Raw genomic sequence first — 14,350 nt, 5'->3', positions numbered from 1 at the left:
TGTGTGTTAGGCCTATCAATTGTCCATAAGAATACCATTTGAATATGCTGAAATGAGGCTCAAGTGAGGCAATTATGAATATCAACAATAACATTTACATATTATTACCACATCCAAGCAGGCATGAAATGCTCACAGTAAACAGGTTGACTGTGTGCTGTGTTTGCTCTTATGGGTGGTACCAATGGGAAACTATTGTTCTATTAGTTTGCTGGATTTGTAAATGGCTGTGCTTTGTAATACCCATTTTTTTGGCTTGTATTACAACGGGGCGAGGAGTTAGGGCGAGGAGCTAGGGAGTGAATCTATGAGTCAATACAATGTCCTCACAAGTACAGTAAAACGTGTCCGTGTGGTGTGGCAGCGAGTGAAGGTATAAACACCTAATCGCTTGCTAAACACTCATCGTAAATCCCATCATTAATGCAGCTATACACTAAATCATAGTGTGTGTGTGTGTGTGTGTGTACGTCACGCGAAAGCACTATCTCTAGTCAACTATGTGCCTCCTAGAACATTGCGATCATCTACTACTGGTCTATTGACGGTTCCAAGCCACAGTCTAAGGAAAATTGGGGATGCAGCCTTTGAAAACTATGCACCAAAGTTATGGAACACACTACCGATGGACATTAGTGAAGCTAGATCTCTTAATATTTTCAAAAATAAGCTAAAAACGTACCTCTTCACCATAGCCTTCTAATACACCCCGCTGTTGATTGTACTGTAGCACTATTTTACTCTGTCCATTCTATTGCATAATTTTACTATCTATTCTACTATTCTATTGCACTGCTACTGCTACTACTTAGACCGTACTCGCGCTTCCTTCTCCCACACTATAAAGACATGCATGGTAGGCAGGGACTACAGATGAAAACTAGCTCATTAGCTAATTCTGGCACATTTACATTGATGTGGAAACTGAAGGTGTTTATTAATGTGCACTGTCCCTGGGTAATTTTTTTTTAAATGTTTTATTATTCTTTTCTATGGTTGATGCTTGACTATGTGTGTGCGTGTCCTGCCAGGCCCGTCTGTGGGTGCAGCTGATGAAGCAGCTGAGGCAGGGCGTGAAGCTGAAGAAGGTCCATGAGCAGCCGTTCAACCCGCTGCCCACGGAGTTCAGCCTCACGCCCTTCGAGATGCTCATGCAGGACATCCGGGCTCGCAAGCTCCAGCTGCGCAAAGTCATGGTGAGTTACAGCCAGGTCCAGCTGCGCAAAGTCATGGTGAGTTACAGCCAGGTCCAGCTGCGCAAAGTCATGGTGAGTTACAGCCAGGTCCAGCTGCGCAAAGTCATGGTGAGTTACAGCCAGGTCCAGCTGCGCAAAGTCATGGTGAGTTACAGCCAGGTCATGAGGAGTTACAGCCAGGTCATGGTGAGTCATGGTGAGTTACAGCCAGGTCATGGTGAGTTACAGCCACGTCATGGTGAGTTACAGCCAGGTCATGGTACAGCCAGGTCATGGTGAGCGCTCTGTGGGTGGAGTTACAGCCAGGTTATGGTGAGTTACAGACGGGTCATGGTGAGCTTTGGGTGGAGTTACAGCCAGGTCATGGTGAGCTGTGGGTGGAGTTACAGACGGGTCATGGTGAGTGCTCTGTGGGTGGAGTTACAGATGGGTCATGGTGAGCTGTGGGTGGAGTTACAGACGGGTCATGGTGAGCGCTCTGTGGGTGGAGTTACAGCCAGGTCATGGTGAGCGCTCTGTGGGTGGAATTACAGACGGGTCATGGTGAGCTGTGGGTGGAGTTACAGACGGGTCCATTAACGTCACTGTGGAAATGTTGGCGTTGTAATGGCTTCTGTGATTTAACGCGTGTCTGAACCAAATGGGCTTCAGGGGCGGGACTTAGAACCAGGAGGGACTTGATTGACTGTTGACTGAAGGATGTGTCCGCAGCGGTTAGAGAGGCGGGGCTTGTGACCAGAAGGTCGCCAGTTCCGTCCTCCTGGACCCCGCATAAAGAATCTGGCTGGGGAAGTGAATGAATAACCCTCTCCCTACCCTGGGTAGATGAAGGTTAAAAACAGAACCTACCCTGGGTAAATAAAGGTTAAAAACAGAACCTACCCTGGGTAAATAAAGGGTAAAAACGGAACCTACCCTGGGTAAATAAAGGGTAAAAACAGAACCTACCCTGGGTAAATAAAGGGTAAAAACAGAACCTACCCTGGGTAAATAAAGGGTAAAAACAGAACCTACCATTGGTAAATAAAGGGTAAAAACAGAACCTACCCTGGGTAAATAAAGGGTAAAAACAGAACCTAACTATATTTCAGTGCATAATTCCATATGTAGGACACAAGTTACAAATGGTCTTTGTTTCTAGAGGGAGAACCATCTTCTTTATCAAAAGCGGATCAATGAAATGGATCCTTCTTAATTTGATGGAAAATTATGTCACAACCCTTTCTGTCCTCTGAAGGAAACACACTCTATAAAGATAAGGATTTATAGGTCAGACAGGCCTGAGGCTTTCGTCCAGAGAGCTCGTCACTCTGTGACCTTGAAAGACAAATGGGTCCTGATGCTTAGTTGAAATGTATGACGTGTGCCCAAACGGAAGAGGAGACCTGCCCCTCAGTGCTCATCTTCCTGCTTAATATTAATAGGATGTTGCTATGATGCATTTGACATAAAGACGTCCGTGTACAATACTTTTATCAGGTCTAAATCCACATATACAATTCTTACAAGACTTTTATCTGGTCTAAATCCACATATACGATTCTTACAAGACTTTTCTGGTCTAAATCCACATACAAATCTTAAAAGACATTTATATCGTCTAAATCCACATATACAAATCTTACAATACTTTTATCTGGTCTAAATCCACATATACAAATCTTCCAAGACTTAAATGGTCTAAATCCACATAGACCAGATACAAGTTTCCACATATCCAAATCTTACAAGACTTGTATATGATCTAAATCCACATACAAATCTTAAAAGACATTTATATCGTCTAAATCCACATATACAAATCTTACAATACTTTTATCTGGTCTAAATCCACATATACAAATCTTCCAAGACTTAAATGGTCTAAATCCACATAGACCAGATACAAGTTTCCACATATCCAAATCTTACAAGACTTGTATATGATCTAAATCCACATATACAAATCTTACAAGACTTTTATCTGGTCTAAATCCACATATACAAATCATACAAGACTTTTATATGGTCTAAATCCACATATACAAATCTTACAAGACTTTTATCTGGTCTAAATCCACATATACAAATCTTACAAGACTTTTATCTGGTCTAAATCCACATACACAAATCTTAAAAGACATTTATATCGTCTAAATCCACATATACAAATCTTCCAAGACTTAAATGGTCAAAATCCACATAGACCAGATACAAATCTTACATGACTTTTATCTTGTCTAAATCCACATATACAAATCTTACAAGACTTTTATCTGGTCTAAATCCGCATATACAAATCTTACAAGAATTGTATCTGGTCTAAATCACATATACAAATCTTACATGACTTTTCTTGTCTAAATCCACATATACAAATCCTACATGACTTTTATCTGGTCTAAATCCACATATACAAATCTTACATGACTATCTGGTCTAAATCCACATATACAAATCTTACATGACTTTTATCTGGTCTAAATCCACATATACAAATCTTACAAGACTTAAATGGTCTAAATCCACATATCCAAATCTTACATGACTTTTATCTGGTCTAAATCCACATATACAAATCTTACAAGACTTTTATCTGGTCTAAATCCACATATACAAATCTTACAAGGCTTATCTGGTCTAAATCCACATTAAATTATCTAAAAAGAGTTTTGAGAATCTGCCGCAGGGCCGTGGACAGACATTTTGGGGGCCAGGGGCTCAAGCAGAAAAAGGGCACTCACCCCACACACTATTCCCCACATTGCCACACCATCACCACCCATAATCACTTGCTATGTTTTACATTGATAAAGTGTATTTCTTTGTGGATAGTACTATACATTTCTCTATTTATATTTAATATAATTTCAATCAAATAAAAATACAATTAATACAATTGACTGGGGGCAAAAGGGCAGGTGCTCAAGCCCCCCTCGGGCCCCCTCTGCATGTGCCTGCTCTGCCACATGTCTGGGCAAGCAGCAGTCTCACCAATATGCTGTAATAGTATAAAAACACAGGTGAGATGAGTAAGGATATCTGAAGGCAGTGTTGTAGTCGAGTCACTAAGTCTCGAGTCCCCAGTGTTCGAGTCCGAGTCACCAAAGAAGTGCCCGAGTCGAGTCCCCTTTACTCTAGTCCAATTCATCAAGGTTGAGTCCACTCCACTCTGGCAGTCAAAGAGCTGACATAATCTTTTTTTTTAAAAGGTCTACATTAACTCAATGGAGGCCAAACCCGAGATAAATCGGGTTAACTCGCCATGCGTTGGGCGCCAGACCCGAGAACGTATATAAACGTTGTTGGTGGGGATTGAGTTAAACATAAATGACACAGCGGTCACCATCTCAAAGAGTTTATTTACTTTGTGACACAATAGCCAAACAAATGCACTAGCCATCAATATCTTATGCCAAATGATTAGGGCATATTACAAAAGAATATCTAAAATAAATAACTATTTATCAAAAGTCCGAGTCATCGTCTGAATGCAGTCAATGCTCTTATGTCCGAGTCATCAGTGCTCAAGTCCAAGTCGAGTCACAAGTCCTGAAAATCAGTCCAGGACTCTGACTTTAGTACTACAACACTGTCTGAAGGCAGAAACTATGTTTCTTTATAAAACCTTCTGAATTATAATTATAATCAAATAATATTTGTACTATCGTACATAGTGGGGGCCGGAGAATGATTTTGGGGGGTTGCGAAACGATATGTAAATAAAATAATGTCTGATCCAACAGATACTTAGAGCGGTTACCTGGACGCCCATACCAAAGTCAGACACACAACTCATAGCTCAGAGGACGAATAGTAATTATAAGAGTCCCCTGGCCTCTCTCTCTCTCTCTCTCTCTCTCTCGCTTACTCTCTCTTTTTCCCTCTCCCTCTCTCTCTCTTACTTCCTCTCTATCTCTTTCTCTCTCTCCCTCTCTTTCTTCCTCTCTCTCTTTCTTCCTCTCTCCTTCTTCCCCTCTATCTCTCTCTCTCTCTCTCTTCCCAAATGTCAGTCTTTATGGCATTTCAGGTATATTAGACCTGTTGCATGGTGTAGAGTGATGGGACAAAAGGTCATGATTCCAACCACAACATGGTATATCAGCACATACTGTACAGAGGAATGCAGAGTGTAACCCAGAAACACTATATAACGAGGAGATGGAGCTCTCTGGGAGTTTTGAATGGATAAATCTGTAACGGCAACAATGAAACTACTGGCTACAAAACAAACATATTCATAGACGATAATTAAATGTGACGTGATTTTATGTTGAGTAAAATGTCCATCTACTGCATTTTGAGGTGAAATGTGAGTTTTAAAGATGTTTAACATTAATGGCGATCTAGGGGCGGCTAGGTGGTGTAGTGGGCAAGGCACTCGCCACCAGTGTGGAGACGCTAGGGTTCGCGTGTTCGAATCCAGCTCTCCACATTGTTTTCAGTTTAGCTGGTCGTCCGCAGTAATACACATTGGCCGTATTACGGGGAGGGAAACTGAAGGGTGGGGATCGAACGTTGTGAACAAGCGACTCCTACAAGTCGGTTGGTGCGCCTGCGCAGTAGAATCAGGAAGTGTCGGGGGCAGCGTGAGCCTCCCACGCGTTACTCCTCGACACTGAGAGATTGAGCTGCGCAGGTGAAAAGATGCGACTGCTGTTACCTCAAGTACCGGAGGGGACTTGTGCTATGTATGACTTAGTCCACATTGCAGCCGGCTTGTGGGAGGCAAGAAACAGCGTTCGTGACAGGGGAGGGTTGAATTGGATGATACGAAATTGGGATGGGAGAAAATATAGAAAATGGGAGAAAAAGTGGATAAAAAAAAAAAACATTAATGGCGATCTCTGGTTGCTATGGTAACGAAGGGGGGACGGGGGGACGAGCGGACTTCTTTTGACGGAGACTTTGGTAACGCACCTCTCGCACCTCTGGATATTTCAGTTTTTAATTGATATTAAGAATCTCTTTTGCAAGAGAGACCTGGCAAATACAGCAACATTAGCCATTAAGTAGAACAAAAGAAAGATGTGAAAATAAAGTTCATCATTGGCAAGAAGAGCATAGATATGATTTAAAGGAGTGTGTTAAACATTGTTAATTCATCGTGTTGATGTTGGAACGTAGAGGTAACCAAAGACCTGCATTCGCGTGGCATGTCATTCCTCTGTGGAGTTTGGGGGTGGGGGCGTGGTGTTCGCTGGTTCCTTGTGGTGGCGGGGGGCCGGGGCCGGGGTAGATGGAGCGGCCCGCGGGGTTGGCATTCCTGTCACCGTGCATGGCGGTTTGAGTGGCACGCGGGCTGTTTGTGTTTTCCTTCGGTCATGGCGTGCTTTATCGGGGGGGGGGGGGGGGGTGTCTTGGATGGGGATGTGGTAGGGAATGGATTGATGTGTTCGGGGGACTGACTGTTCCGGGGGGGTTCACATGCCTTCGAGCGACATTGTACTATTGTACTTATTTTATGCCTATTCTTAAATCTGCACTTTTACATTGCACTACTTTTATTGTCTTTTATACCTATTATTATGTCTGAAATGTATGCAATTTTTTTTATTTTGTCAATTTGTTTGCTGATTTTATGCCTATGTTAATTTTTTTATACTAATTGCTGTGGTGCACTCTGGACTGAGAGTACTATGTAGATAGTTGTTCATATTTATTATTGTTATATTGTAGAAATGTGTGCATTGAAATGTCTGTAAAGTCTCAACTACATTGAAAATGAGGGTGACCTCGATTGTAATTTCGAGAATAAATAAAGGTTGATGATGACGTTGACCTCTGACCTGTGTGATGCAGGTGGATGGTGACCTTCCTACCAGAGTGAAGAGGAATGCTCATGAACTCATCCTGGACTTCATCAGATCCAGACCTCCTCTCAAACCGGTCAGTGGCCTCGGCTTGGTAGTGAATGAATGAATGAAATTATTTTATTTTATTTCAAACTTTTTATTTAAACTCAAAGGCAACGGAGTTGTCCCTCATTTACAGCCACGTCGAGTGTACATACAGAAATAAGCAAAGAAAGGCATATAAAATCACATGGCATATAAAATCATAACAACCATACCATTGTTTATTTTAGATGGGTGCGTAGGAGAAAATGTCCATAACCAAGAGAAGAGAGAACTCTCGCACACTGTCCTTTTACTTGTAATAGGCTTTACTTTAGGTTTACAACGTGTTGGTCCTTAGACCTTCATCAGGTTTCTTTTAACCTGTTAAGCTCTAGCCCTATTTTCTGAAAATCCGCCTGAAAGTATGAAAGTACATGGCCAAGTAAATGGAAGATCGCTCCACTTCTACAAGGTCGATTTGCATGTTCTTGGTATCTAGGAACATCTATGGACCTCAGGGAATGTATTCACAGTGTCGGAACTATTTTGTATGTTACTATACTTGAGTACATTTTGATGAAACGGAGGAGAATATAGATCATAGTTTTTCTTTGCATCTTTGACAGTGAATAACACCATGCTAACATTGTGGTTGGGCAGATTTCAAAATTTAATTATGAAGTCTAAATTACCTTATTATGGCTAAGTCATACATCTATGGATAGGGAAACGGCTCCTCTTTCCAATGGCATTTGGATTGATTTAGTCATTTCCTCGCATTTTTACAATAAAAGAGCGATAGAATTCTCATTATTCCGATACATTCTTATTTTCGGAACATTTAAAAAAACAACGGTAAACAAACATAGTGCTGAAAATATACACTTTCGACTGCTGTTTTGATAGGGTTAGGGTCTTTACTCTTGGCTACATTTGAAAAAGAAACAACATTAATTAATACGGTCTGTATTGATCGATTTATGACGGGAACAGCAGGCTAGGCCTAGGGCTCTTAAAATACTTTCTTTTTTTTACCTGATGAACTGAGGAGTGAAAATCTTTACTCAAAATAAAATCTATTGCAGGTAAAAGGACAGTGTGCAGGAGTTCTCTTCTCTTACTCAATGTGCAGTTATTAAATACCATCTTTTCAGGAGGAAAATGCATGGCCCAGGGGCCTTTATCAGATGTCTTGATAAAGTGCATTTATATTATAATAATGATGATATTTTATATAACCAATTAAATGGCAAGGTCTCCCTCTCAATGTCCTTGTGTCCTACCAGGTCTCGGAACGCAGCCTGCCCCCTCCCCCTCAGGAGCAGCAGTCCCTGCATGAACGCCTCCTGGCCGGCATCAAGCAGGAGAGGAAGCTGAGGCCCGTGGAGCTGCCCAGCTCCAGACGTGAGGACATCATCATTACGTCTCCCTGTTTGTTGTGTCCGTCTCTTTCTTCCTCTCTCTCTCTCTCTCTCTCTCTCTCTTCTCCTCTCTGTCTCTTCATTTATCTCTTTCTTCCTCTCTCTTTCTTCCCCTCTTTCTTCCTTTCTCTCTCTTTCTTCCCTTCTCTCTCTTTCTCTTCCTCTCTATCTCCTTCCTCTATTCCTCTTCATCTCTCTCTTTCTTCCTCTCTCTTCCTCTCTCTTTCTTCCCCCCTATCTCTCTTTCTTCCTCTCTTCCTCTATCTCTCTTCCTCTATCTCTTTCTTCCTCTCTATCTCTTTCTTCCTCTCTTCCTCTCTCCCTCTCTATCTCTTTCTTCCTCTCTTGAATTGAATTTAATTGAAAACCTTTATTTATCCCCGAGGGGAGATTCAGATGTCCTTTACAGCATAACAGCAATTTAAAAACAGCAATTTAAAAACCGTTAATACATAACATACACTTATTAGTATGTGTTAAAAACAAGATGGACAAGTACACAGGGATAAAAATAGCTAAAATAGAGCTAAAAGTGGTGTAAATAAAAAGAAACGAGTCCAATCATGATGTTAAATAATTAAATTAATTGGTTACAGTCCACAACCCAGCTCCTCCAGTCCACGGCAGTTGGCCCGTCCTGGCCCTGCCTGGTTGTGGAGCCCAATTGCCACCGGCACAAAGGACTGCCCAAAGCGCTTTGTGGTATGTCGGGGGGGGGGGGTCGCATTGCGGTCAGCTCATCAGAGGGGGTGGCAGGGGTTCTCAAGGATAGCATACAGCTTCCTCCTCGTCCTCCCCTCTACCACCACCTCCAGACTGTCCAGGTCTGCTCCCACCACAGAGCTTGCTTTTTGACCAGTTTGTTTATTTAGTCTGTGTTGGTGTTGCCCCCCCAGCATACCACAGCGAAGAAGAGGGCACCAGCAACCACAGACTGGTAGAACATCTGCAGCTGTTTGCTGCAGACATTAAAAGACCTGAGCCCTCTCAGGAAGAACAGTCTGCTCTGTCCCTTCCTGTAGAGGGCCTCTTCATCTATCTCTTTCTTCCTCTCTCTCTTTCTTCGTCTCTTTCTCCCCCCCTCTCTCTCTCTATTCCTCTATCTTTCTTCTTCTCTCTCTCCCTCTTTCTTTTTCTCTCTCTCTCTCTCTCTCTCTCTCTCTCTCTCTCTCTCTCTCTCTCTTTAGCACTGTTGCCTCGCAGCAAGAAGGTCTTGGGTTCAAACCCCAGCAGGGGGCTTTTCTGTGTGCAGTTTGCATGTTCTCTCCCCGCGTTTGCGTGGGTACCTCCGGGTACTCCGGTTTCCTCCCTCAAGACATGCATGCTAGGTTTCATGCCGTTGCCCTTGACCAAGGCACCGTGTGACTACCCGCTGCTCCCAAATAGTTAGGATGGGTCAAATGCAGAGAACAAGATTTCCCCAAGAGGATTAATAAAGGTTCAATTTAACTAAGACATCTTATTGCAACCATTGAAGATGGTATCATAAAACAAAAGAAATTAATAGGACAAAGAATAATCCTTCATTCACATACAGGGCTTTGATGTGTGTGTCTGCAGTGCGCAAGTTCAAGTTTAGTTTTATTTGTTGCGTATAAAGTACAGATGTACATTACAGTGAAATGCTTGGTTCTGTATGAGCCCCCTGAGAATGTGCTTCATACAGTAAAAAAGTGAAAAGAAGAAGTTGACAGGGTTTGCCGTCACTTATGCCATTCTGTCTCCCCAGTTGAATTAAACCAAATATTCTTTTTTGGAGGGATGCAAAATCACAGGCGTTATAATGACCACCGGGAGGCGGTGTAACACAAGATAAGATTATAGACCCCCACCCATAGCAAACATTATGAGATGGCGAAAACAATCTTGTGCCAAGATTATATTTATTTGCTGGCATAAAGTGAAAGCAGAGGATGGAACTCGTGAGATCCTGTAGTGACTGACCCAGGGGTGTAAAAAGTACCCAGAAATTATACTTAAGTGAAAGTATGGGTACCGTCTCAAAATCTTACTCAAGTAAAAGTCAGAGTATCTGGCTAAAAACACACTTGAGTAAAAGTTTAAAAGTTTCTACTTTTAAATGTACTTAAAAGTAAAAACCTTTTTTCTGACTGTCTATTCTTCTGATAGCAGGTGTTTAATCAAAGATCCCCGCTTTCTAGTCTTGCACAAGAACCAATCAGCATAGGTATGGGCGGGTTCATTTTCCATTGATGGGGATTTGATTGGCTGTTTTTAAATAAAGTGCGGCCGCAGGATTAATAACGTTAATGTTAGTTCGGCCAGAGAAACAATATACTAATTAAAATAGTTAGACCTGCTAGATTTGTACTTTGTACTTTGTATGTCTGCATTTTAAATGTAAGGAGTAAAAAGTTTTTTTTTTCTCTGAAATGTAATTGAGTAAAAGTACAAGTACATGGGTTTGAGTTTACAGTAGATCTCACTTGGCTGTCGACACTCTCCACTGTGCTGTCTGAAATCAGAATTGGAATCGGAATCAGAAAGGTCTTTATTGCCAAGTAGTTTTCACATGCAAGGAATTTGCTTTGGTCGCTTTCGGTGCAACATTAGCGGCCAGCCAATAATAACTGCCAGATAATAAAATAAAAAGGTGGAATCAAATAAAATGGAATATGAACTAAATTAAGATAGAAGCACAATAGAATATAATTATGAAATAAAAATAGGCCAGGGCTGTACAACTGTAAAACAAATGTGGAATAAAATAAAATGGGATATAAACTAAATTAAATAGAAGCACAATAGAATATAGTGTAATTCTAAGTAAAAAAAATGGAAAATAGGCCGGGGCTGTACACTAATTATAATAAAATAACAATACAGTGGGATGGGATGCCTTTATACCTGCACAAATGGAATTCTAAAATGTGGCAGAACACAGAAATATTACAGGGGTCATTCTGTAGGTTGATTTGTAGCCTAGTGCCGCTGTTGGCTGAACATTACAGTTACAAGGTTATCTGATGTCAGAGGCGATGGTTTGGTGGCCCACCGTAAGGGATGTTTGGTTTGGTGGCCGACTGTATGTAAAGGATGTTTGGTTTGGTGGCCCACCATAAAGGATGTTTGGTTTAGTGTTCAACCGTAAGGGATGTTTGGTTTGGTGGCCCACTGTAAAGGATGTTTGGTTTGGTGTGCAACCGTAAGGGATGTTTGGTTTGGTGTTCAACCGTAAGGGATGTTTGGTTTGGTGTTCAACCGTAAGGGATGTTTGGTTTGGTGGCCCACTGTAAAGGATGTTTGGTTTGGTGGTTCACCGTAAAGGATGTTTAGTTTGGTGTTCCACCATAAAGGATGCTTGGTTTGGTGGCCCACCGTAAAGGATGTTTTTGTAGCCTAGTGCTGCTGTTGGCTGAACATTACAGTTACACGGTTATCTGATGTCAGATGTAAGGATGTTTGGTGGTCCACCGTACAGGATGTAAGGATGTTTGGTTTGTAGCGTGTGAGTGTGTTGTTCCCACGGAGGTTTTCCACTAGAACATATAGAGCAGGTTTCCTATTTCATGTATTATATTGAATAGGTGTTTTCGTTCCAAGGTCAGGGTTATGTGCATCGACCATATATATATATATATATATATATATATATATATATATATATATATAAAAAGTTGGTTTTGCTGAGAGGAGGCATACACAAATGCAACACTGCACAAACAAAAAGGAAGAATGAAAGGAAACGGAAGAATGAAAGGAAACGGAAGAATGAAAGGAAACTGAAGAATGAAAGGAAACTGAAGAATGAAAGGAAACTGAAGAATGAACGAAAATGGAAGAATGAAAGAAAACGGAAGAATGAAAGGAAACGGAAGAATGAAAGGGAATGGAAGAAAACAGAAGAATGAAAGGAAACGGAAGAATGGAAGAAAACTGAAGAATGAAAGGAAATGGGAGAATGAAAGGAAACGGAAAAATGAAAAAACAGAAGAATGAAAGAAAACGGAAACGGAAACTGAAGAATGAAAGGAAACGGAAGAATGAAATAATCTGAGATATTTCAAGAACCAGATTATTAAACGGGTATTACTGAACATAGCTCCGGTCAAACTGATCATCGTTCTAAATGAAAGTGTTAGTTAACAGATGTTTTTAACAAGGCTGCATGCTGAGCCCCCTCCTCTACTCCCTCTTCACCCACGACTGCACTGCTATACATGGCACCAACACCATTATCAGGTTTGCAGATGACACAGCGGTGGTGGGCCTCATCAAAAACAACGATGAGTCGGCCTACAGGGAGGAGGTCCAGCACCTGGCGGCGTGGTGCGCCGACTGCAACACAGAGAAATCCAAGGAGCCCCTCGTGGACTTCAGGAAGACTAGAGCCAGCGCATATATATATATATATATATATATATATATATATACCTGCATATAATCTATATACCTACTTATATACTCCGCAACGCCCAAACTCTAGACTCATTAAAAAAAACTCCTCAAAACCCACCTCTTCAACTTGGCCTTTAACCCCTAATTTACCACTTTGTATGTTGTGTCTGTCCACTATGTTTGTTACTTTTGTTTGTTTTTCCCGCTATGTAAAGGGACCTTGGGTCTTTTGAAAGGCTCTATATAAAACTAAGTTATTATTATTATTATTATACACCTGCATATAACCCATATAACTCTGTATGATGGCATGTACAATAATGCTGTACTGTATATATATTTATATATATATACTTTCCCTACCACACTACAGACGGTTAATCTTTCACTACCACACTACAGAAGGTTAACCTTTCACAAGTAGACATTGTTATAGGTTTAATAACCTGAAACAGATCCATTGCATAAAGGTTTCTAGCCAGAGCTAATTTGAAACCTCTATCCCTGGCTAAGGTTTCTTAACCTTTTACAATTTGTATTTAAATGTGTATTTGAATAAAGAAAGCAGCAGGTAACAAGTTACAATACAGGTGACGATGCAAATGTCTACATTTGTATTTGTAAAATGTACTACAGCCTACCACCCTGTGTATTCTGAGTGAGTGTACTACATTGTGGACGCAGCCTTCTTCCACCCTGTGTATTCTGAGTGGGTGTACTACATTGTGGACGCAGCCTTCTTCCACCCTGTGTATTCTGAGTGAGTGTACTACATTGTGGACGCAGCCTTCTTCCACCCTGTGTATTCTGAGTGAGTGTACTACATTGTGGACGCAGCCTTCTTCCACCCTGTGTATTCTGAGTGAGTGTACTACATTGTGGACGCAGCCTTCTTCCACCCTGTGTATTCTGAGTGAGTGTACTACATTGTGGACGCAGCCTTCTTCCACCCTGTGTATTCTGAGTGAGTGTACTACATTGTGGACGCAGCCTTCTTCCACCCTGTGTATTCTGAGTGGGTGTACTACATTGTGGACGCAGCCTTCTTCCACCCTATGTATTCTGAGTGAGTGTACTACATTGTGGACGCAGCCTTCCAGCCTGTGTATTCTGAGTGAGTGTTTACTTAGTCTCTGGTGTCTTCTGGTTTCTCTCTCCACCAGCGTTCGGTTCCATGCCCTGCCTGGCTCACACATGTCCCTGTGACGTCAAATCCACTTCCTGCATCGACCTGTCCGTCGCCGAGTCCGGGCCGCGCCCCTCGTCCCGCCCCCGCGTCCTGCTCAAGGCCCCTACTCTCGCTGAGATGGAGGAGATGAATATATCCGAGGTGAGGAGAGGGGGGGGGGGGGGGGGGATATATCCGAGGTGAGGAGAGGGGGGGAGGGAATATATCCGAGGTGAGGAGAGGGGGGGGGGGAGGGAATATATCCGAGGTGAGGAGAGGGAGGAGGGAATATATCCGAGGTGAGGAGACTGGGTGAGGGAATATATCCGAGGTGAGGAGAGGGAGGAGGGAATATATCCGAGGTGAGGAGAGGGAGGAGGGAATATA

General features: G+C 42.1%; 1 protein-coding gene across 1 annotated transcript in view; it reads left to right on the top strand.

Moving 5' to 3' along the window:
* spire2 (spire-type actin nucleation factor 2) overlaps positions 1-14,350 on the top strand; it is an 83,914-nt gene that overhangs the window by 30,325 nt on the left and 39,239 nt on the right. The window contains exons 5-8 of the mRNA XM_084335490.1: positions 1,032-1,196; positions 6,978-7,064; positions 8,302-8,419; positions 13,959-14,125. Of these exons, the coding sequence (XP_084191616.1) occupies positions 1,032-1,196; positions 6,978-7,064; positions 8,302-8,419; positions 13,959-14,125 (537 nt within the window). The remainder of the gene's footprint in view (positions 1-1,031; positions 1,197-6,977; positions 7,065-8,301; positions 8,420-13,958; positions 14,126-14,350) is intronic.

This window comes from Notolepis coatsorum, assembly GCF_963971535.1.
Source record: "Notolepis coatsorum genome assembly, chromosome: 18".
NCBI lineage: Eukaryota > Metazoa > Chordata > Actinopteri > Aulopiformes > Paralepididae > Notolepis > Notolepis coatsorum.
This window is presented reverse-complemented; position numbering and strand designations above follow the sequence as displayed.